Below are 25680 nucleotides of genomic sequence, written 5' to 3' on the forward strand. Positions count from 1 at the left end.
CTTTGATCTTTGTTTTGGCTTTGCCGCTTTTGGAGGGCTTTGGTCTCCGTATGGGCGATTTGATTATTGGCTTTGGATTTGATGTCTTTTATGGACGATCCGAGGCTTTGACCTTTGCTTTAGCTTTGCCGCTTTTGGAGGACTTTGGTCTCCGCGTAGGCAATTTGATCATCGGCTTTAGATTTGATATCTTCTTTGGACGATCCGCGGCTTTGATCTTTAGTTTGGCTTTACCGCCGTTTAAAGGGCTTTGGTCTCCGTGTGGACGATTTGATCATTGACTTTGGATTTGATGTCTTCTTTGGACGATCCGCAGCTAGGGTCAAGTTGTTCCTTTCGTGAAGAACTTTGGAGACCTTCCCTTAGCTTTGATGAATTCCTCAACGACTTTTAGAGCTTTTATCCTTCCTCCGGCTCGGACATACGACCTCGATGTAACTTAGATGTGTCGAATGAACTAACCATGACTCCTATTTATAGGGATGGGTAGCTTCGGCTTCCTTTTTTAACGGTGCCACGTGGCGCGTTTTGATTGGCCAATAGGAAGATTTTATAATCTTTTATTTTCTATCAGATGCTCTTTTCCATTCTTGACGGATTTGATTGTGCACTTTCTTTTCTAACCAAGATCTTTATATCATTGCCCTTTTTCAGAAGATATTAATTTATATACTTCTTTTATTGACAAGATTAATTTATTTTGCTGCCAAATTTATTATGGTTCTATTTATGCACGTAATATTTGTACGATATTTTTCATTTTAAGCCGATTTTTGTATTAATGGTTGATATTTATTGTACAAAAATAACATATGTGCATAATTAAATACCATATATTTATTTTATTAGAATTTTATTTTCTTCCAAAATACATAATATTTAATTGATTTTAAATATATATTTTTAGTGTCTACAAATATAATTTCTGTGTCAAATTGATTGGTATGTATATATATATATATTTATTTATTTTAGTATGTTATGTCTTACTTAATATATTTGTATTTTTAATAAATTATACGTTTTAAAAATATATTTAACAAATATAAAAAATTCATCAACTCAATAGTATTATAATACATTATGTGGGATTTTTTTAAAATCCTTTTATTTTTATATTTTTTAATAAAAGATATTTCTATTTACAATTCAATTTTTTCAATTTTTTTTAATAAAATTAGTTGATGCTAATAATAAATTTATATTTTATACATTTGTATTATATATTTCATCCATCCTTCTAATCTTTTAGATTTTTATAGTAGATTAAAAAATTATAGTATTTTATTAGTTAATAAAAATGTGCATGTAAGATGATTTTGATATTTTGTAACGAGGTATTTATAATTTATTTAAAAGTTATAAAAATATTTATTATTAACATGATAAGAAGAGAATATTTTTAAATTAAATAGACGAAAATAATAAAATTATTATCTCTAGTTGGGACACTAACCAAAGGTGAGGTGAATATATTTGGCTATTGTTAGTGTAGTGATAGGACATTGTGGGTGGTGATAGGCAAAATACATGACATAATTTTACATAATAGTATATGATAATATTGATTTAACATAAAATATACTTTCTTTATCTTAATTCAATATATATTTATTTTACTATTTACGTTTATTCAAAAGTATTCAAATTTTTTTTGCAAAAATAAAAATATCATTTTATACATTTTTCACTAACTAATAAAAATCAACATTTATTTTAATCTATTAAAAAGGAAAAAAGAAGCAAATGCGTATTATGACGAGTGGAGATGAAAGGAATATATTGATTGAACATACATCAACTAATTAACATGATATCATAATGACATGTTTTTATTTATTGAAGCATGGATGTAGGTGTAGTGCACGAGCATGTCTTAAAAAGCAGCTTGTGTGTGTGGTGCTTTACGTACTGAAAAAGTTGCATCCAAAGTGCAATACCTATGAATGAATGATTTGATAAAGAGCGAGCAATGCAAGAGGTTCTTTCGACAATTAATTAAAGAAGAAGATAATATCTTGAATAATTTTGGATATCTTTTCTCTACTTAAATATTGCAAATCGTTTTAATTATAAAAATACAAACAAATACTCCTACCTGGGTACTAAAATAAAGAGCAGTTCGATTGATCAATGGGTACACAATTCGAGCTGGATGGGAAATTATATATAATTAAATAAACCCTAAATTATAAAACTATATAGTAGCGGGAGAATATGTAGGTAGGTAGGTAGGTTTGAATTCTTGATAATGTGATCCATGTTTGAAATATTAGTCTCATGTCATGTGGACTGGTCGAACAAATTAGATTAAAGAAAGCAAAAGGAGGACGTAGATGCATGGCACAGATGTCGAAGAATTTAAAGACGTATGTATCGTTTGCATGCATGCATGGCTTGGCACACTTATCCACATTAATGAGAGTAGTTAATTACTAACTAATTGATTAATTATTAATTACAACGGACATATATATAGATACGTATCTGATACGATGCACTTTTAGTCTGCAATATTTGCGCGCAGCAGCAGCATTGGACAATGTAAAAGCAAGCTAAGTCTCATATCACAAGAAAATCAGATAGACACAGACAAAATCATCCCGTCATCATAATCTTATCATTACTTATAATCATTCACTCTCTTAATTCTTCCACTAACCCCGTTGGATGGATGGATGGATAGATAGATAGATGGATAGATAGATAGATAGATAGATGGATGGAATGAATGCAGAGATTGGCCTGGCATTAATTAATTAATTAATTAATATGATTATCTATCCACTCAGCCGGTCGGTCGGTGTGCATGATCGAAATTATATATATTAATGTTGTTCAAGCTAACTTTTTCTCTACTTTTAACAATAAAGCAAAAGTAAAAATAAAGATATAGAATTAGAAAGTGGCCTTAATTCCCTCTTGGTGGGGGTGGGGTGGGGTGGGGTGGGGTGATTGATAAATGAGTATGATACTATATGTTTGCATGCAATTGGGTGAAACGAGGGTGAGCTAGGACAAATATATATATATATATATATACATTCATGAAAAGCTAGTGTAAATTATATTTCTTTCAGAGTAGCTTCTCTCCTCTGTCTCTGTGTGTTTTTTTTTGTATACGAGCTAACTTTTTTCTTCTTCCTCCTTTAGGGCCTCAGAAAGCAGAATCTGATACCCATAACATGTGATTTGATATGGTATGCATACTTACGTACTTACCTACCTACCTAGCCTTTACATTTACATTTACATTTTGATCTTGTGCATCTAATTTAGTTGATTGATATCTACACACATACACATACACGAGGAGACTAGAGGATCGAGAGGAGGATTTGCTGAAATCTTTGACCGTTTTTACTGTCATTTTACCAGCTTCCTTTGTTTTTCATATATGCATATTGTCATTGTTACGTTAATGTTTTAATATTAAATGGCACAAGATTAAATAGTGCGAGATCACACCAAATTTCGAATCAGAGCGAATCTAGGAAACATCAACATCAACATATGGAGAAACAGAAAAATCATTTTCCAAGTGTCGAATTTAGGGGATTTGCTTGCTAGCTATAGATGCATATATGCCATTGATATATACTCACTTTATAGCCCAACAAATAATTATTGGGAACTTGAACTGTATCGATTGCGACATGGCCGATGGCACAATTGTCATTTTCCCGTTAAGACGACGACAAAGCCCCAGTTTTGGAGTTTCTGAAAAGCTAATGATGATGATGATATATATCACAATCTTATTGGTGGCAGCTTGCGACAGCGACGGCCGGCTTCGTAATATTACTCCACTAGTAATGAGAAATGGAGGGGGGAAAAGTATATCAAAAAATTTGTAGAAATTAGAGTGAAGAACCGACCAAATTCAGTCATATACAACATTTCTTGATGCAGAAGAATAAAAAGAAACAGAAAATTAAAAGAAACAAACAATACGGCGAGGATGCTAGCATTTAAAAGAATGATTGATTGATCATATCATATCATATCGCATCTATATATCATGAGGTCTGCTGGTGTTGGTGCCAGTTTCTTGGAAAGATTTTGTGGCCGGGAGCAAGGATGGCCATGGGATCGAAGGCTGTTTTCCGATCCTGAAATCTGGGCCATTGATTCCCAAAGTGGGTCTTCCAGCCCTCGAGGGAGGTGTAGTGGGGAAGGTACAGCTTGTAGTCAAAACCATTCTGAATACAGCATTCAACAATCTCCTGATTCTGCGCAACCATTTCTTCCACCGATAGCCCATTCGGATGTGCGTCCGCAGGGAAGCACACTCGCAGCAGTCCCACCAGGTAGAAGATGTCACCTTGGGGAAGCACCACAGATTTCCGATCATCCCACCTAAAGCACACAAACAAACAAAAATTCATATTCGCATTCACATTAGTATATCAGATCTTCGAATCCAGTAGATCAAGACACAGGGGATATAGGATCAGATAACCAGTTATATAAACGTACCTAGAGGCTAGATCTAGGCTGTAAGTAAAGTTAAGTCAAGGCAATTACTTGGAACGTAGCAGAGGGTAGACAAGCATAGGGCCACCAACGCCATGCTTCAAAATATTCTTGAAAACAAGACGATCGAAATCAGCAATGTGGGTCTTGGACACGAAGAGATTGAGCCATGGGTGTGGGGCGTCCCAGACACCGCTGGCCTTGGCCTCTTCCTCGGCACGCTTCACACGGAGCAGGAATTCCATGTACCCCACCTCCACCTCCAACCTCAGTCCCTCCACGAATCCCAGCCTCCGAATCAATCTATCAACCCTCTGCAGCGCAGAATTACAACATTACCATTCATACAACAACAACTGGCAATACATTATATAATACTAGTATGAATTGAATTGAACTGAACTGAACTAGCAATTTCATTCTTTGATCGTTGGTAGACATAAGCTTAATTAGATAGGGGTTAAAGCTAATCTGCAGGCAAGCCATGAGGGATGCCAGCCAGGCCAGGCCAGCGGGCGGGTGTTTTCTGGGGATTGGGGGGACCACTGACCAGTGAAGACGACGCTGAAATTACCATTTTAGTCCTGACTGAATTTGTCGTCATTGGTAAGCGGATATGTACAATGCTATACTATACTACTATTATATTATATGGCGTCAGAGAGACACAGAGACGGAGAAGCAGGGGAAGGGGAAGGGGAAGGGGAAGGGGAAGGGCGGGCAACAAGTACGGTGTCCGTCCTGTAATAAGGAGGAGCCGAGGACCCGATTCACACGCACACAACAGAACAAGTGTCAGAACAGAAAATCCAAGGGAAGATACATAAAAGGCGCGCAGGCAGGCATCGTGCGGTCAGTTTTCTCTACTACTCTCTGAGCCTGCGGCCTTTTGACTTTTTTCACAGCTCGCTCGCTGGGGACTGGACTGGGACCCCTTCACTCCACTCCCCGTCCTTGTCTATATCCATCCATCCATGTATGATTGATTGATTACCGGTAACAGACACCCACCTGGGTCAAGACTAAGTCAATCCCTCCATCCATCCATCCTCCCCTTACGGTTTACACGCTCACTAATCACACCATCACCTCCCCCAGTCTTAATCTTAATCGCCACAGACCACAGCTAATTTATCTATCAATTCTAGCTAGACAAGTAAGATATAGATTCTTATTATAATTCTTCTTTGTATTCATTCTTATAAACCTGGGCTTTTTTACTAAATGCTACAGCAGCTTTTGGCCTATTTTCCACGTTTTGCTCTTTCGAAAGCCAATCCAACAAAAAGAAAAGGCGTCCAACATTCCAACATTAAAAAGAAGAGAAAAAATAATAATAATAATAATAGCAAGGGATACTGTTGCTGCATTTTTCATAGTATTTCATTTTCGTAAATAGCTAGTTCCACTTTTATTAACAATGACAGCTTCCAAACCAATTTGATTAATTGTTGTGAGAAAAGAGTTATCAGCAAAAAAATTTCGTATTGTTTGTTATAAATTTTGTCGGAATATGCGAAATCATATATTCCTTCCTATGGCACAAACATTTGGATCAATCAGAGTGCGTGCGTGCTAGCAAATCCAGGACCAGAGGGGCATATATAATCATATGTATATAAAATATAAGCATATATGTAACCAACTATATCTATATAGTTATCTTCCTAATTAAGTAGGAATACGATTCCTAGGTGATCATCAATCAGCAATTAACCTATGGGTATCCAAAAGGCTGCTGGCTGATTGATACGAGAATCATCCATCCATCCATCCAAGGATTAATTAAGAGGCAGATTAGATTAGATTAGATTCTAGTGGAGATTAAAATAATAGCAGTACCTTGTCAAGAGTGGACGGCAGATCCCCGTTCTTGTAATGCAAGGCCAGTTCTAGGCAGTAGAGCAGGGGCCCCGACCCGGTTGGAATGCAGGCAGGGTCGAACGGCCGATCTGGATCCAAGAGCACGGACGGCCATCCATTCACGGGGTCGTCGCTGTTGACGAATGCGAAACCTTCCACGTAATCGAACGAGTCCTCCCCCATGGGCCGGGTCACCAGCCACTCAGCGTCCCGAGTGAACTCGCTGAACTCGCTGTACACCACCCTTATCCACCTCACCTAATCAGTAATCCCCCCGCCACATAAAATTTAATTACTTAATCAAGCAATCCAAATTATATGCAACTAATTCATTATTTGTTAGCCACATTTCTTTCTTTTGGTGCATGTGCAATGCAATACGATATGATATACTCCTCCTCCTCCAGTCCTACATTTCCATTTCCATTTCAATTAACACTACAACTATCAAATTAGCACACAATAGCATAGCATAGCATACCATATTATTCCCATACCATGTCGGGTGCGGGCTGGAGCAGAAGCCTGGCCCGGGTGATGATCCCGAACTGTCCGAGCCCGCCAAGAACGCTGAAGAACAGTTGGGAATTCTGATTCTTTGAACAGACCAATATGTCGCCGTTTCCGGTAACCACTTCGAGCTCTGTTACGTTTTCGGTCTGGGGCCCGTATAGGAAGGCCTGCCCGCTTACACCGGCGTTGGAGAGCGTGCCGCCCACCGTCAGCCCCAAGTAATCCGCCCAGGACCGGGGGGCAAGCCCGTAGCGCAACACGCAGTGCTTCAGGACATCCTCCCACAATGCGCCGCCGCTCACGTCCGCCTGCGCCGTCTCCGTGTCCACCTCGGTCTCGAATTCGATTGCTTTCATGTCCAGGACCAGCCCCCGGTGGGCCATGGCCTGCCCGTTGACCGAGTGCCCGTTGCCGCGGGCGGCAACAGTCAGGTGCGGCGTCCGCGACGCCAGCCTCACTACCTTGGCCACGTCGTCCCGGTCGTATGGTTTTACCACGGCTAACGGCTTCGAGAACTGAACGCCGCCAAAATCTTTTCCGGCGAATTCGACTGCGCCGTGGAGGTCGAGGCCATTAAAGAGGGGCGAGATATCCCCATCTTGCTCCGGCTCCGGCATGGAATCGACGTCGTTGTCGTGGACAAACCGCTCTATGTAGGCTATCATATTAAATACATACAGCGGCTGCGGTTGGTTTCTTTAACGGAATGAGGGGAAATCTTCTTGGGGTATAAATGGTGGAAGATATGTACCTGTACTACGAGTAAGGATCGGAATTAATTAATTAATAAACAGGAAGAAGAAGGAGGAGGTGCCAGGAATTAAAAACAATTTAATTAATTACTTAATTAATATGGGAAGTAGCAAAGCAAAGCAAAGAAGCTTGGGTTGGGTGGTGGGTCAGTCAGGAGGGGGAGGGAGAGTCAGAAATTTTAATTTTAATTTTAATTTGGGGAAAGAGGAAACATAAGGCCGGGGCTTGGGGGAAAAATGGCCGCCCGCCTACCCGCATTTCCCTTGTGTTCTTTCTTATAATAATACCCTGTTTTTTCAATCCAAAAAACGTAGTCATGTAAATATAGACACTCATACATACATCACTTCGATTATAGTGTGATTATTGTATTGATTTTTTTCAAATAATATGAATCAAAATTACATATTGGTACTATCTATTTAAAATATGTTTTTTAATACAAGTATATTTTATATGTCATGTACATGTATATCTATTTGTACAATTCAATAGTAATAGTAGTAATAATGCAGTTAGCGAGATTAGTAATCAGCGCGCGCGCGCACCAGAGTAGTACGCATATAGTAATAGAGATCTACAAGAACAGACACACACAGCACAGCAGGACGGACGAGTCACTTTCAGAAATTTATACAGCTCGTAATTCAACACACCACACCACACCCAATTAATTATTATATTTTTAATATGATTTGTCATTGTCGTGGTCGTGGACACAACAAATCCATTTAATTTAATTTAAATTAGATTAGATTCAGCCCCAGTCTCAGTGCAAATTAGTAGTAATTGTTATGCGAAGCTCTCTCTCAGTACATATATATATAAATATAATGCAGTAGCTCCTATCATTCGTCCGTGCGTGCGTGTGAAATATTTTTGACATCATACATCACGCACTCGCACGCATATGTGTATTTGTGTTACAGAGGTAATTGAAAAGCCTTGAAATAAAAGACCGTGAATTTGTTAAGATTATTAAAATGAATCTAATATAATCTATTTGTTTGGATGTGACTATCATTGGAAATTTGACCCACTCCACCCCAGATATCAATTATCATCTCGATCATAAAGAAACAAAGGGATATGAGATGAGATGATACGCGTCGTTAAGCTAGCTAGCTAGCTAGCTGTTGAATGGGAATTGGGCGTGGTGATTTCTTCACTAAACAAGTAGTTGCAACTCTTCTCTTTTCTATCTTTCAAATATGTCATTGATGCGTGAATCTCTCCGATTATTCTTCCTACACAACTAAACTTGCTACTCATCCCTCTCCAGCTAGCTGGCTAGCTTTCGCATGAACCAGTAGTATGTATGTATAGTACTCTATTTCATTGTGAATTCTCCTTTTACAATAATTATAGTAATTCGTTTCGTTTCTTTTGTTTTATGTAATTAATTAACTAATTAAAATGTTTGATGCAGACGCACTCGCCCGCTCGCTTCCTCAATGAATTAATTAATGTTATTATCTATCTTATTCACTGATACATGAATCGGAGCTTACTTTGAAGTAGTAATAATTAATTAATTAATTAATTGTAGTTTAGTATATCTACATATTTGATTAATATTGGTTTTCTTCTACTGACTTAATACAGAGATTGCACCATTAATTATTGTTCTTGTTATATATATATATATATGCTTAGTAATATTTTTATTGCCATCAAGGTCATATCAATTGTATGTGGCCATGCTTTTGATGGCTGACCCTACTAGCTCACTCTTTTGAAGTTCAACTCATTATAAAAATGAAAATATTCCAGTGGCTGGCTATTGGTTGACTAACTTGAGTAAAAAATACTTATCATGGTTATATTATAATCTAATCTAATCATATCCTTGGTTCAAACAACACACCCAGCTCACTGTGTACGTACTGACTCCAACAATACAGATATGTATATTTTATAATAATGTTTGTTTGAATATTATTAATAAGGTGTACCGGTACGTATTAATTAATTAGCATGCTATGCTGGTGATGTCTGTTGTGTTGACACCATTTTCCGAGATTTAAATAATACTAATCAAGTCAAAATTCAAAATTAATTGCAGCAGAACAGGTTCCATGTCCCAAATCTTCTTCAAGTGATGATATATTGCTCACTGCTAGCAGTGAACACTTGTTGCATTAATTAAGCAGTTTTAATATGTGTGAATTTGATTCCCCATAAATAACAACACAGAAAAAACCAATAATACTTATTATAGGCCTAGGCCTAGGCCACGGCCACCACAGTGAGACAAATATAATTAAAATAAAATATATAGTCAAGTGGAGAGCTGGTGCTGGAGCTGGAGTGGGATGGAACAGTTTTAATATATTATTATTATTACTATTATTATTATTCAACTCTCAATTTATTACACGAACACGATATATTGATATATTTTACGTTTTTTTATCAATGGGTGTGTAAAATGAAAAGAAGCTGCGCGTGACAGTGGTGGATCAAATATATATGGAGAAACAAACAGTAAGGAAGATCCTTAAATCCACAACTTACATCACTGGAAATATAAAATAGCTGGCCAGCATTGAGCAAGTGTGACCAATCGAGGAAATCTCTTATTTTGTCAGCTCATCTGACAAATTGGTGAATTTTGATTTTAATTATTATTGTTATTATAATTTTTTTTAAAAAAATATTAATTAAGCAGCCGGGCAGTAGTCATCAAGATATGATCGATATGCAACAGATATCCATCTTACGTAGTTGAACTTGAGAGTTTGGCTTCATCTTTAAACCTTCTCGGATGTTCCTGCAATAGGAAAATTGGTTTAACTAATCCAAGAAAAGTGGTCCCTGAAAGATTTCCCCTTGCTAGAAAATCATTTTATTCATCAAGTCCAGATTTGATCACAACAAATTCTTGGATGGATGGATGGATGGATGGCTCATTGTGTCATTAATCTGTGTTTTATATTTAGTTGCAACTTAACATACACACAAACACACATATAGATATATATATATATATATCATCTCCAAAGTGAAATGGAAATGCTTATCCTTTTTGCAACTCACTTGAGACACAATCATTAGACATACCTGCTAGTAACATAATCATTGAAGACTAGCTATATAATTAATTGGACAGAACAGGATCATCATCAACGTAGTCCCTCATTGCTTTCCTGCTTGTTTGTTCCTAAATTAATAATATATATATAAAAGTAGAGAGGAAGGGGGGTGAGGGTGACATTGAACAGGCTTACGAAATGTGCAGATGCAGCAGTATATAGGATCTGTCTTGGTTATTCCCTGTCGTTTTGGTGGAGATGTAGTTTGAAGTAGCTAGTGATGGAGCTAAGGCGTAGATTCAGCAGCAGCAGCAGTAGATGGCAATGGCAAGACACTGATTGTATCTGTATGTAATGTATATCAGTATCACAGAAAACCTCATATCTTCTGAGAGTAAGGAAATTTCCGTATAGTGCGTGCGCGAACAAGTGTGATAGTCAGTCAGTCAGTCAGTCCCAAGATTGATTGATTGATTGAGTCAATCTATTTCCTGCATCCCATCCCCTCTATGGATCCATCCATCAAACTCTGAATCTGAATCTGAATCTGATTGATAGTGTAATGAAGAGTGAAGACAAGTTATTTGGGTGTGCAGTGCCTGGGCAGAGCGTATTGATTTAGGATAGGGCAGGGCAGGCCAGCTGGGTGTGTGTTTGGGTATCAAATCCAGTCCAGTCCAATAGTACTTACTACACGAAAAAAGATGCATGGATGGGCCCAGCCCAACAGTTTAGATTTTAGATATAGGATGCAGTTGCTGTTGTAAAAGTTACCCCTACCCCCTCCCCTCAGACGCACTCACTCACTCTTCCAGTTTGCATGCTATGCTGCGGTGTCCCTTACATTACACACTGAATCTATTCCATATTGTAGTATTCATAAATAAATAATTTCCAGAATGATGGGCTCGTGGGCATTAATAGGCCCCTCCTCTGATTCACATAAAACTCCAAGGTCCTGTCACTTTCCTTACACAGTACACACGTAGCAGTATTATTAAAATATACATACATACATACATACGCATATATATATATATAGAGAGAGAGAGAGAGAGAGCGCGCGTGTGCAACTATAATAAAATGAAAATAATCAAAGATTTGATTTGAGGTGAGAATATGAAAAGATGATGATGTATTGTGAAGAGGGGGAAGAAAAAAAAAAAAAAAAAAAAAAGAAGAAGAAGAGGAGGAACAAGTGGTGGGGCAGAGAGAGGCAGAGCAGACGAGGAGGAGATGAGATGACAAAAGATGAGTAAAGGGTGACCGTTGGATATATCATATGGGGATGGGGATGGAGATAGGATGCAGCAGGGCAGGGCAGGGCAGGGGGCAGGAGGGATGCCTCGCGTTTCACACCGGACACAGAAATTAATGCAGAGAAGAGAAGAGGGAAGGGGACAGCAAAGGACGGGCAGCACAGTGACACATTCACGTGCGCCACCATGACATGACGGACACACACCGCTCCTCCACCCCTATGTCTCTATGTCCATGTCTATGTCTATGTCTCTGCCTCTGTCCCTGTCTTTGGAGTATCAAATACTACTGCTATCTATTACCAGTATTTCCGATCTACTACTATCAAATATCATAAATAACTAATTAAATCAATTATCAATTCTCAGAGCCAATACTATCTATCAACCATCAATCCTCTTCTTCTCTTCTTCCCACTCCCCACTCGCTCATCATTTATCTCTTCTCTCAAATCTGGCTCCACACGTGTTCCTTGTCTTCTTTCTTTATCTCCTTTCTCCTCTCCTTTTTATCCTTTCATTACACAACAACCCCAAACACAAACACTAACACAATCTGTAAGATTCGATGCAGAATAGAATACAAGAATCAAAATTGAATTCCCAGAACATACTCTGGCCATTCGCGTCAAATTTGAATCTAATCTTTCATGCTTGTTCTTCTAAGTGCTTGTACTGTATTATTTTTCTAGAAACTTTTTTATAATGACGCTTAGGGGATAAAAAAACTCTAAAATTTATATCTCAATTAGTTCATTACATCAAAGAAGTAACCCAACATGGAGAATGGATAGAATAGTAGAGATCGATAGCCAAATAGTGAGGTTAGTGGAACAGTGAAAACTTTTAGCATAGCCACTGCTTCACATAAACTAGATAATATTAACATAATATATACCTCTTCTACTCATAGCTGCTTTATACAAAAAAATAATAATAATAATAATAATCTCTATCTATACAGTATGTTATTTAAATTTTGAAGATAATACCAATTATTAATATCTTATCTTATTTATATACTTTTTTTTTCATATAAAATATTTTATGAAATATTATTTTAATATAAAATCTAAATAATTATCCCACGCTAAACAAAAACCACACACCTTAACAATGTGTTTGTTTTGTAAATAAAGTTTAAAATGATATTTTCTAATATAAAATATAAAAAATTATATAAAAATAATATATATATATTTTTAAACAATATATAAAAAATAAAAATAAAAAGAACATACCCTAAACCAACTCGTCCTATATTATTTGTATTATTGTTATTATTACATCAAAATGACATCGGAGCTGGAGGGGCCCCAGTTAATTAATATTAGCAAAATTGTTTAAATATTCACAACACAAGTAGCTAGCATAGCAGCACATATATATTGCTAATAAAATAATATATTCTCACATGCTCTTTGGTTCATCGAGTTACTAGATCCTATCCCGACCTATTGAATTAGCCGATAGGTTCACCCGAACCGAACCGACCCCTTTTATCTTCTCACGGGTGTGTCTATTTGGGGATTAGATTTTAAATGCATTATTCATTTTATTTTTTTTCTATTTTTTTCAAAAAAATTAAATCAAATACTATTTTTAATTTTTTTATATTATATTAAAAATTAATTTTATATTTTTATATAAACACCTATTTATATCATATTATATAAATATTTAAATTTAAAATCTTCACTGTTAAAATCCTAACTCAAAATTCAAAATGTTGGAGTACCACACCGGTCGTCTACTACTACTAATTAAGATAAAATACACACGCACAAACCACACTGTCGTCGTCTCTTCACCTCCTCCGTAGCTATCTATCCTGGTCCTGCACTGCACACACCACTCTAGCGAGCAGTAGCTCGTACCGTCTGCAATCTACCAGGCCAGGCAGGCCGGCAGGCGGGGTCAGGGTGCTTCATTCTCTTCTTCTTCTCCTTCTTCTTCTTCCTCCTCTTCTTCAGATCTCTTTTCTTCCCGCTCGTCGCTCGTCAGCTCAGGTTTTCCTGCAATTAACCCACCCTCCCTCCCCCGGTACGGTGCCGTGTAAAACCATCTCCAAGGCCGATCGATCTACCCTGCTAGTGCTTGTAAGACGACGACTGACTGACTAATTTTACAAGTATGCACTCCGGTTATGAAATCCCTCAGCACCACCAAGCATCGGATAATACTTGCGCCCCGGTGTTGCTATCCGTCAATCAAACCCATATTCTCGACCAAATCCACACCCTACCCGCAACCCAGCAGCTGTTCCTCGACCAGCACCACTTTCTGCCACCGCACCACCACCACCACTACTTGAGCGGCGGCTCCCCCTCTTCCACGGCTTATAATTTCCCGGTGAACTTCAAGCTTGGGCTGAATGAAGTCTGCTCGGGAAATGATTTTAAAGCCGACGCTGCAATTAATGTTAGCAGCGCTGTTAATGTAAAGGGGGGAGAAGGAGGAGGAGGCGGCGGAGGCGGAGGCGGAGGCGGAGGAGATGGTTTGCTTCGTGGGAGTGAGCAATACCATGTCCCCGAGGAGGAGGCCCCACACTCTTCTCTGGGAATGCTTCATTGTTGGCAAAACCAAGAAGATTCTGCAATTAAACAACCGCCAGCTTTCTGGTAAAGTTAATTTCAATCTTCCTGCACAAAAGCCCTCGATTAATTATAGTATAGTAGCAGTAGTATTCACCAATTTATTTTCTCCCACTGCACAAAAATTTCTTCCGTACGTGCACTGAAATAAAGGGGCGATTTTTAATGTGTAAAAGCCTGCAGTAGTCCTCTTTGTTACGAGCTCAAAAGCCCTCGATTAATTATAGTATAGTAGCAGTAGTATTCACCAATTTATTTTCTCCCACTGCACAAAAATTTCTTCCGTACGTGCACTGAAATAAAGGGGCGATTTTTAATGTGTAAAAGCCTGCAGTAGTCCTCTTTGTTACGAGCTAGCGTTATTCACTTTTTTCTTTACAGACAGAGAATTAAGTTAGTCATTTCTTGAAAACTGAGTGAGTGAGTGAGTGAATGAATGAAACCACATTCATTAATGGATCGGAGCTTCATATCTCTCTATATTTTTTAATTCAATTTCTTGTACTATATATATATATTATACGCTCGTTAATTAATGTTTGTAGGGAACCCCTCCCATCCGAAGTATCCAATGAGAACAGTGAGATAGTAGATCGACACGAACACTTGGAGTTGAACCAGAAAGAAGCTTCGGCCCCGGTAGCAAACTGTCTGGACAGCAAGCGTCGAGTACACTTTGGCGAGCTGGAAGCCATTTACAAACGCTTGGGTGCTGCGGCCGAGGCTAACCAATTACCAAGCCCTCTCACCCATGAAGTTGTTCATCCTTTAGGCGATCCATTGCTGCCCGTAGCGTTGGATCATGGATCTGAGGGTTCCATTGGGGAGGAAGCCTCAGAAACCATAGAGAATGCAAGAAAGAAAAGAAAGAAGAAGAAAATGAAGAAGAAGAAGAAGGAGGAGGAGGAGGAGGAGGAGGAAGTTGGTCATAATAATCGTATGATCAATCCGATGATGGACTTTTTTGGAGACCTTGTGAAGAAAGTTATGGATCACCAAGAGAATCTGCATAAGAAGTTTGCGGAGGTGATTGAGAGATTGGATGAAGAAAGAAGGGCAAGAGAGGAAGCATGGAGGAACAAGGAGTTGGCTCATTTTGAACAAGAAGCTTCTGCGAGAGCTCGTGAAAGGGCGCTGGCACAAAGTAGGGAAGCCATGATTGTCTCGTGCTTGGAGAAAATCTCAGGTCAAAACATAAATCTTAATGCCGCAGGGAATCGTCGTCCTTCCGCCGCCGCCGCAAGTAGTGCAGGCGATGATGATTTTCCAAGCAGTAGGGTCGAACACGATGAAGGTCGACTCGAGAGGGCGAGGGCCTCCAATTGATATGCTGCAGATTGAAGGTACGTACGTACGTAAGGCCTGGAATTAAACTAGAGTTTTGAAGCGTAGCTAGCTAGCTAGCTACGATAACATATGGATGCTCCGATCCCATCCATACAGAAGACTCCAAATTAAAAGCCTCCGATCCGTGGGGAAATTTTCCAAAGGATGTGCGTGTGGGTGGGGACTGCAGCCTGCGGATGGACCCTCCCTAGCTAGCAAGATCAAGGCATACATATAGATTATATATTATTGCTAGCTAAGCTTAAAATGCATATATACTAATTACTGTAGTGGCGCCCATGAGCAGATCACATCGCTTTGGATTCTGGATGTCATCAGATCGATCAGATGGGAGAGCAAGATAGATCTCTATATATATAGCATGGCATTGTTATATATAATTATATCAGACTGAATTAGGGTTTATGAGTCCATCTGGTTTAATTTATCTTATTATTAATTAACTAATTAAATGAATAATGAACGAGTGAGGTTTTGCTTTCTCCCATCTTATTTCCGGACTAGGCTGAATATTAGTAGCTAATCATTTAACTTATTTGTTCCCTTTTCTTCTCATAAAACCCAATGCACTGAGTTCATTACTGAAACATATATATATATATATATATAATTGGTTCCTGCTGTAGGGTAGCCGCTTTGATTAATTATGACTTTCAGCTATAATAATAATAATAATTATAACAATAATAATATATTATAATAATAGATGGGGATGGGGTTGAGGTTGAGGTTGAGAAGCGGACAAATTAATTTGTAAGTACCTAGGCCGTATTCATAAAATATAATAGTACCAGTTCCGTAAGGGATGATCCGGTGGTGTAGGGGTTGAACTTGCGACCGTGAGATCATGGGTTCAAACTCCAGACACCTTAGGTCACCTGAAGGCCATCGACACTGCCTGAGAAAGCGTTTCAAAAAGGGTCAGTGCATGCGGGCTCTTTTAAAGGCCATCTCATTTTATGTAGAGGCTTTTTTTTTTAAAAAAAAAATTTTAATCTAAGGCTTTAAATGGAACATACAATTTATCATTGTACAAAAACTCGTTTGAAAAATTCGTAGGGCGAGGCCTTCTTATTAATTCCAATCCCTATGCTTATGCTTGTTGCATGCCCTTATTATGTGATTTCTTATTTCGTTTCTGCAGCAGTAGACACCTATGGCCATGGGGTACAGACACAGTTAGGCATCCACCATCAATGGCTGCACCTGCACCCACACCCCCTGCCTACCACTGCCAGTATAAATAATAAGCGTGTGCGTGCTGTGCTAGCTAATTGCAATGTATCGTATCTTATTAATGCCGCCGCTGCTGCTGCTACTAGATGAGTGCAAATGTATCTTATCTTGTTAATGCCGCCGCCGCTGCTAGATGAGTGCGCTGGTTAAATCTCCTACTGTTAACCTAATATCATATTATTTTTAAAATTATTTATTTTGTCATCTCATTTCAAAATAGCATGGAAATATAGAATCTGTGTGTTGCTTAGACTAAATTAAATAGTAAAATCCCAGGTTCTCAAGTCAAGTTGCTATTTATCATTGTCTTTAGTTCACCATCACTATTCGGCCCATTAATAATTTCCTGGGTTTCTTCGTATACCCTAGCGGATGTTTGTGGCAGACCTAACTCGCACTTCTTCCTTACTCACTCACGCCCTTTTATTGGGCCTACAAATTACTATCACTATTCAGCTCATTAGCAGTTTCTATAAGGTCAAATGGATACCAACTTACTTTAATAAATATATAAATAAAATTTGTTGTTTGCTTGTTTGTTTAAGGTAGGTACTAAGGAAAATTAATTTAATTTTTGGGATTATTCGTAGGATATATATAATAATTAAATAAAAATTTGATATAATATTTTATAAAGAATCATATCTCATATATCAACACTTTATATATAAGAAATACTATCTTTGTCAAAAAAAATAAAAAAAAGTGTGTTCTTCTAGAAGATTTTGTTCAACATTTTCAAAATATTAATTCAAAATGTTTATTTTATATGAATTTATTTATTATTATTATTTTTTTTACAAACAAAAAAATGATTTTTTTTCTTATTTTCATTCTATTTATAACTTAAGAAATACTCGGAAGTTCATTTTATAATAATAAAAAAAAATGGGTAACAATACATTATGCCAAAAAAGTTACAAGGTGAGAAAGAGAGAGAGAGAGAGAGAGCGAGCGCATTAATAAGAAGCAAGAGTGGAGGAGAGATGTGATATGAGTGTGTGTGTGTATGTCTATGGGGCCTGGTGGTATATGGTTAATTGAGGTTGAGGTCCACGCTGTGCTCTTGTCTTGGCGAGGACTTTTGCCATGCACGCACACATCACGTGATACCGCCTTCCTATAAATAGGCAGCCCAGCCCCCGACCCCGTCCACAGCCGTTTTCTTCTATTCTTCTCGTCTCTTTGCAATTGCACGCCACGCCAACAACACAACACTAAACTAAACCCGAAAGCCCCAACGCCGAAGCGCAGCCGGCTGAAAACCCTCTCACCCCTTCCCACCTCACCGATGATCTGAGGGCAAGCTTCCCAGCCATGTCTATTCAGTTCAAGTTCAGGAGTTCGGTCAATTTTGAGACGTTGGACATTGAGAATCGCCCCTCGATTTCTGTCGGGGAGTTGCGGGCTAGAATTTTGCGCGGAAAATTCTCTCAACAACAGCAAGGGTTCGATCTCGTCTTTTCCGATGCGCTTTCCGGGATAGGTCTGCTTTAGATTATCGATTTCTCTTTCATTCATTGCCATTTCTATTGTGTTCTTGGTTTCTATGCTTTCGCTGTCTTCCGGTGATGTCTTTATTCATACAAGTCTACGCTATGGTTGAACTCCTGAATAACCTATCTTTGTTCCTATTTGTTTTTCCTTGGGGAAAACCCGGACCCGCCAGAGTACAAGGGGGATGATTCCCTGATTCCGAGAGGATCCAGCGTGATTGTTAAGAGAGTTCCCGGCGGAACTCAGCCATTGCCCCCATCGGCTGTGTAAGTTTCTGTCTGATTAATTTACAATCGGTGTTTGACTGACTTCACTTCTCTTGGGCTGCTCCGCTCCACCCCGCTCCGCCCCGCCCCGCCCATGCATTAGTTAAACAACCCACACACACCTTTTATGAGAATTCACTTGTTCCTTGAAGTTTTGAGGATTCCTTCATATATGTAGCAGGATTTGTTGGCAAGTGATAGAATTGATCAAAACAGTAATTGGTTTATATTCTCTGATGAGTAGAATACATGGTGTTGCTTGTAGTTCATTGCCTAAATTTTTTGTGTTGTCTGGATAAGTCCTATGTTTGTAGATGCTCATATGCTTAAAGCCTCATTTGTTCTAGTGTTTTATTTTATTAAGAAAGTCATTATGAGCAACCTTATTATTCCTTAAGTGTGTTGTGGCCATTATGGAATTTTCCTAAATGAGTTGTTTACCATACAAACTTAACAGGTGTTGATATCCAATTGTTTTCCATCTCGTGGCCTGAAATTGTTAAATGAAATTAATTTACCTTTTTCCATATACAGAAACTAGCCTGCTTTAATTGATCCATTGACCAACGGGATGAGACGACGTGTCAAATGTGGTTCGAGGCTTTTCTGAGCTGCTTTTAATAAATGAGTGATATTTAATGATACTTGGAAGTTCATCAGTAAAAGAATAATGTTGAAGCCAGCACAATGAATCTGTCAGCCTTTAGCTTGATTTTTCACAAATCAGCCATTTAAATTTAAAAAGATCTATTTTGTTGGTGTCCAAAAATAATTTCCTTCACAGTGTTGGCCAAGAACATTGACTTTCTGTTGTATACAATCTGTCTTTTTTGGAGTTATGCGGTTTTAAGTCTAAATCAATTTCTTTCTAAAGTTGTTCCCCAGATTAACCACGTGGCGTTTTATTAACTTATTTTGTTTGTTTTTGTAATTTGATTACTTATTCTGTGTGTGTATCCTTGTGGAATTCCTCCTATTGTACCACCTGGAGGTTCTGCATTAAATGCGATTATCTTCTAATTTGCGAGGGTCCATTTTCCATTAATTTGATTAGATTGTCCTTCCCTCATTTTCAGTTGGCTTATGTGGCAGTTAAAATTTGATGTTATTGATTGGGGCTATATGTAATACCTTTAATCTGCATGTATGTTTCTTTGATGCAGACCATCTATTCAAGCTGTAAAGGATGTAGAGAGGAAAGAGTTCGGCAATCTGTGTACTCCAGTAAGCCTTTTATAATGGTTTTGTTATGTATGGCCTTAAATTTCTCATGTCCCATGTCCTTTTGAAATTGGCAATATTTCATAAGTTTCTAGTAGGTTGTCATCGATATGAGACCCTTATATTCTATCATGTACATATCTCTACTGTAGGAGCAATTTGCTTGTTTTTAAAATTGTATGCGTTTTTGCTGACATTTATATCTATCATGTACATGGGTTTTTAATATTGTACACCATGGTATTTTCTAGCTTCATGTTCATGCCTATTTACCGACTTGTTGATTACTTTTCTTATAATTCGATCAACTTGTTTTCTTCAGAGTGGGCCAAAGGACGAATTGGATATCTTGGGTGTTGATCCCATGCCAGAATCAAACTTCCTTGATTTCAATTTTGCATCCGACAAAGATAATTTTGAGGGCAATGAGAATGATGGTATTTGTGGTTCGAGGTATAATTACTTGTAATGGCTATGAAGGTTTCATGAGTATACCCCCTTCTCTTCACACGGACACATTTACTGTGTGTGCATCTTTATCTGCTCCATTTTTCTTGTTTTTCTATGTTAAATTGAAGCCATATTTGAATCAGCAATCTATCTATGAAGAATTACTGTCTAAAGGCTGATGGTTTTTCTTGATTGCAAATTATTGTCTTATTCCAAGATCTTTGTGTGTCTTGACCTTCCTTGAAGACACACGTCTGCTGTTTACAAATAAAAAAAGTTTTTTTCTTGTATTTGCTCTCCCAAACAGTTGCAGCAAGCAGCATTGCTGATATCTTGTTGGAATAACCGACTCATCTAAACTTGTTTTGGGATACATACTTTTACAATATAATATTTTTGAGTATGAGATGAATTTCATATTTTTGCATGAAGAATATAAGCTTATACAATTCTAAGAAGTGATTATATGGCTATCCATCTATTATGAATATTCACGTTATGAATTTTATGATCAATCTGTTTGAATTCACAAAGAAATATGAAAGAAATCTAATGGAATTACTATTAACTTGTAGTGATTTTCTTATATATAGTTGTATCTTTAAATTCTTTTTATGAATGAGCACGCCATACAATACATAGATGCGTTCATGAAATGTCCCTTTCTAAGCCTACACTCATTTTCTACGTGGAATGGATGAGTAAATGTCATCATTAACAAAACAGGGGATGATACATATCGTTGCTGCTTTGTATAGTTTCAATAAATACGATGAATTAAATGATTGGTCTATAATTGCAGCGTCTATAGTACGCAATCTTTATGTTATTGATTCACCACTCTACTTCATTGTCAATCTGGGTTGTGGATTGCATTTTGTTTCTTGAATCACAAGGATCTTACATGTTCAAAATTCATACTGTTTCTATTTCATGGGTTTATGACTACGTAAAATCTTTATATTGTTGAATCACCACTCTACTTCATTGTCCATTTTGGTCGTGGATCTCATTTTGTTTCTTGAGTCACAAGGAAAATGCATTATGACTGCTCTGGTAGTTTATTTTGAACGGTAGTGCCTTTTTCTTTTAGGATACGAAATGAATTTGGTGTTGACTATTGTTTCGTTCTAGTAATTTGTCTGATTTTAAAAAATTTCACTTTGGTTGCTTGTTCTATTCAGGTTAGGATGTCAGAAGCTAAATTCATGTAAATCCAATCAAGAAATTCTGCAAGGTATGTTCTGTTTCAGTCATTTCTTTTGAAGCTTTCCCCATTGAAAATTTATTCAATGGTTCAATTAAATTTCAGGTTCTAATCAATGTCAAAATGTGAGGAATGTGTTACCGAAAGTTGATGAACAGAAGGAGTTGAAAAAGTATATATATATTCCCCCCCGCATTTGTATTCTTCTTCAAGTGTTTATTCTTGCTCATCTTACCTATTTTTGTTGGTTGTTTAAAGGCTGTCTCCACCCAATGCACTGGATGCCCAAAATAATAATCTTCCATTAGAGCTGAAATGTACACTATGCAACACATTCTTCAAGGATGCTGTGATGATACCTTGTTGCCAGCATAGTTTCTGTGAAAAGTGTAAGGCTTTTTTTTTTTTTTTTTTTTTTTTTTTTGTGCTGTGCTGAGTAGTTTAACAACAATACTTTAAACTCAACTCTTTATGAATCTTTACTGTTAATCTTCTTCTTCATCTTTTTATTTATTATTTTTTTTTAAAAAAAATTAACAATAGCCTTTGGATTGAGTTCCATAGGATCTGTATGCACCACCTATTAAATTGTTGATGGTGGGACTGCAGGTATTCGTCAAGTGCTTATTGACCGGAGGATATGTCCAAAGTGCTCTTCAAACAAATGCACTGTAGAAAATCTGCTACCCAATTTGTCACTCCGTCAAGCAATTGAACATTTCCTTGAATCTCAGATGGTCAATAACAATTCGGAAAATGCCATGCAAAAATATGTACCAGGTAGATGAAATGGTTGAGATGACTTTTTGGCAAATTTGGGATTTTTATATACTTCATGCCTCTTTTATTTATTTGCAGATGGAGAATCTGGAATTCAAGTGCAGGATGTTTCTTGTGCTATAACTGTTGTGCAGAGGGAACTAGAGTTGCCTCAGTCATCTTGTGCAACAGGAAGAGGATCAAATCAAGTGTTTATGGAAGGTTTATATGGGCATCAGCATGGAAGAAATGTGCCATATGCAAATTTTGGTAATATAGATATAAAATATGCTCTTTCATCACTTTCAAGTCAGTCAAGTAGTCAACATTGATATGCTTAAAGGATCTTAACATTTTTAACGTTTGGCAGATATTCAAGCTGAAAATCAGAACACTTTTTCTCAAGCTAATGTTCCCGATGAAGGTATAATCTCCTCCCAATGCTTTAATTTTCGATCACATAACAAAGGGTAAATATACTACAAATTCACCTTGTTAGGCTGCTTTGTCTAATATACTTGTTCTTTATTTTTTTAATGGTCAACATATACCTTTTGATGAAGAAATATTTTTAATTTTGAGCTAGTTGTTAATGGAGATGATTAGATGGGATAACCTGTGCACTGTCTTTAATTTTCACATGTAACTTGTGTAAGGTTTTCAGCTAATTCATCATTTGTGAAACCTCCATAGTATTTAGTTTGCCTGATGTTCCTTTATACTGTTAAGTAGATATAAAAAGAAATGAGTCCATAAGCGTAAATGGAATTGTTTATGATTGGTGTTTTAATGAATAATCTGATGAATCAAAAGGTTAAACTGGGAAATCAAATGATTAGTGTTATAATCTTCTAATGAGTGTCTAGCCCATCCCTTAATTTCCATCCTTTCTCATTTGTGCTACAGCTGATTCTAACACGAGGAGAAGAGGAGGAATCCGGAATGATTCTTCTGGTGAATAAATTTACTTAAATGCATCAATATTTGTAATAATAGTTGGTTGTATTTTTTTTCTAACTTGTCATGTGCTGCTCTTATTTTTAGGTGGGGATAGAAACTTCTCAGGTTTTGGTGGAGGATATAGAAAGGTAACTCAGCTGCCTTATCTAGTAAAGAATGTATAAGGTTCTCGTGCTAAATCTTTATACATAGATAAAGTTCCACGGCTTAATGGCTACTGTGTGTGATTTTAATTCTATTTTTTTGGAGTTACTGAATGGGTAAAAGGCACATATAATTGAAATATAAATCAGAAGTTTCCTGCCCCCGTCTTATTTCAGCTATTCCTGGATTTTGTGGGGAACATTCTTGCAATAGGAAACTATCAGCATTATTTTGCATAGTTTTTGTGGAAGTTTCTTTATACTAAAATTTTAGACATTGATATAAGTGGTTTTCATGCTTATGAAGCTCGTATAATGTTAGCTTTCTTCCCTGAAATTAGGGGACTCGCAATTGCTACACATGTGGTTCTCCTGATCATCTCATGCGGGATTGCCCTCTTGCCAACCAAAATACCATGTTTCGGCCAGGTATTATTCAATGTTTTCTGTTTTATTGACATTCCAAATGCTCATTTTGTTAATTGATGTAGACAATGGAGCGTTTCATGGAGGCATGCCTGGGTATGCACCACCCTACTGGAATGGCTCTTCAATGCCTCCCTTCAGACCATATGCCAATATGTATAATAACTCTGGAATGGTGCCATTTAATGCATCCATGGTTCCAGTTTCACCTTTTGCTGCCGCTCCTTATATTCCATCAATGCCTGGTGGCCTGCCTGGTGTTGGGTAGGTTTTATATAAGGGTTTTACCCGTCTTAAAAACATGTATACCTGCACAGCCAGATTCTGAAGCAGTTACATTTTGCAGTGGAAATATGAGGATGGGAAACATGGGTCCTCCTCGGGCATCAGAGCTGTTTGGTCTTGAACCATGTGAAAATATAAGGAAGCCTCCCAATGAGGATCTAGGAAGGTATCTTAATTTTTAAGATGTCATGATTCAAATGAAATGTAAATATATCTGTATCTATCTATATATATCTATCTACAACTTGTACTATTGTATTTCAACTTTGTGTGTGTTGGTGCATCAGAGATCAAAGAGAACAACTTTCTGCCAACAATGAGGGTTCTCCAGAATGCGGTCACCGTAATGGCCCAGAAAAATCTGTTGACCATAAATTATGGAAAGACAGAGAATCAAGTTTGAGTTATTCTGGGGAGGTATTTGGGAGGAAAGGCCAGCATGACAAACATATGCATTCTGATGATCACTATGTTGATGGAAGACATGACAAGGGCTCCCATTCATCCTTTGCTGGAAAAGACAAGAGACCAAGTCATGCAGAGCGGTCAAGTTCGGGCAAAGATGATTTGGTTAGAAGCTCTGACCGGCATAGCGATGGGAGGCACAAGCAGCAGCACTACCATGGAGAACAAAAGAAAAGCAATGAGAAAAGGGGACACTCTGGCAGTGAGTTGAGTCTGGGTCATTACTCGACCCAAAAAGAGGTCAGAAGAAGAGTTGAGTCAGATGTCAGAAGCTCTCACCAAAAACATCACAGCTTTCGGGAGTCGGGTCCAGAGGCTCGGTCACCTACTGAGCGAAGGGGTGGAGGACACAAGGAGAGGGACAGCAGCCATGATTCTAGACACTCCAGGCATGGTTTGAAGCATGGGAGGGAAGAGCAGCATGATGACAAGTGGAGAATAAGTGGTGGGCATGAAGATGAGCGCAGGGATGAGCATCGTTATCATAGGCGAAGAGCACATTAAAACAAGCCTGTCGAAGTTGTGTGGTGGTGCGTGCGGGAGAGTAGTAACTGGTAGGGGCATGCATGCTTCCATCAAATCAAATGGAGAGAAGATATTTTGTATGGGTTTGTGAAAACTCCTCCTTCTACCTTTAGAATTGACAAGTCGTTTGTTATGTTGTTAATAATAGATTTAGGTCATAGGCTGATCTAACAACATAGAGAAATTCCTGGAGAAAGTTTAGATGGTTCTACAATTTTCTTCGTTAGAGAACCAGACAAAAAGATAGGGTGATAATATGCTAATACTATACTCTATTATTATATGGTTGGATTTTTGGTTTTGTTTCGCTTTGTTTTGTTTTATGGTACTTTTACTAACCTTATTCCCTTGTTCAATGTGAGGTTCGGATGCAAGCACGCACCAAGAGGTAAGTTGGTAT

General features: G+C 37.7%; 3 protein-coding genes across 3 annotated transcripts; 2 read left to right on the forward strand and 1 right to left on the reverse strand.

The window, feature by feature from the left end:
• Positions 1-3951: 3951 nt before the first annotated feature.
• On the reverse strand, positions 3952-7814 carry LOC127265690 (cytokinin dehydrogenase 7). Its single transcript, XM_051295629.1, has 4 exons — positions 6837-7814; positions 6319-6597; positions 4528-4790; positions 3952-4359 (listed from the first exon to the last, which is right to left on the reverse strand). The coding sequence occupies exons 1-4, from the start codon at positions 7515-7517 to the stop codon at positions 4020-4022; spliced, it is 1563 nt and encodes a 520-aa protein (XP_051151586.1). The 5' UTR covers positions 7518-7814; the 3' UTR covers positions 3952-4019.
• A 5829-nt stretch (positions 7815-13643) lies between these two features.
• On the forward strand, positions 13644-16371 carry LOC127265553 (trihelix transcription factor GTL1-like). The gene is made up of 2 exons (XM_051295396.1): positions 13644-14520; positions 15039-16371. Exons 1-2 carry the CDS (start codon positions 14033-14035, stop codon positions 15817-15819), a joined length of 1269 nt encoding a protein of 422 aa, XP_051151353.1. The 5' UTR covers positions 13644-14032; the 3' UTR covers positions 15820-16371.
• A 1843-nt stretch (positions 16372-18214) lies between these two features.
• On the forward strand, positions 18215-25587 carry LOC127265554 (E3 ubiquitin ligase PARAQUAT TOLERANCE 3-like). Its single transcript, XM_051295397.1, has 16 exons — positions 18215-18562; positions 18746-18839; positions 20003-20063; positions 20383-20513; positions 21695-21747; positions 21823-21889; positions 21976-22106; positions 22327-22497; positions 22576-22746; positions 22847-22900; positions 23383-23430; positions 23521-23564; positions 23921-24008; positions 24071-24269; positions 24352-24456; positions 24578-25587. The coding sequence occupies exons 1-16, from the start codon at positions 18394-18396 to the stop codon at positions 25257-25259; spliced, it is 2268 nt and encodes a 755-aa protein (XP_051151354.1). The 5' UTR covers positions 18215-18393; the 3' UTR covers positions 25260-25587.
• Positions 25588-25680: the final 93 nt, after the last annotated feature.

The sequence above is a fragment of the Andrographis paniculata genome, unplaced genomic scaffold (assembly GCF_009805555.1).
Source record: "Andrographis paniculata isolate CXL003 unplaced genomic scaffold, ASM980555v1 Contig73END, whole genome shotgun sequence".
In the NCBI taxonomy this organism is placed as follows: domain Eukaryota; kingdom Viridiplantae; phylum Streptophyta; class Magnoliopsida; order Lamiales; family Acanthaceae; genus Andrographis; species Andrographis paniculata.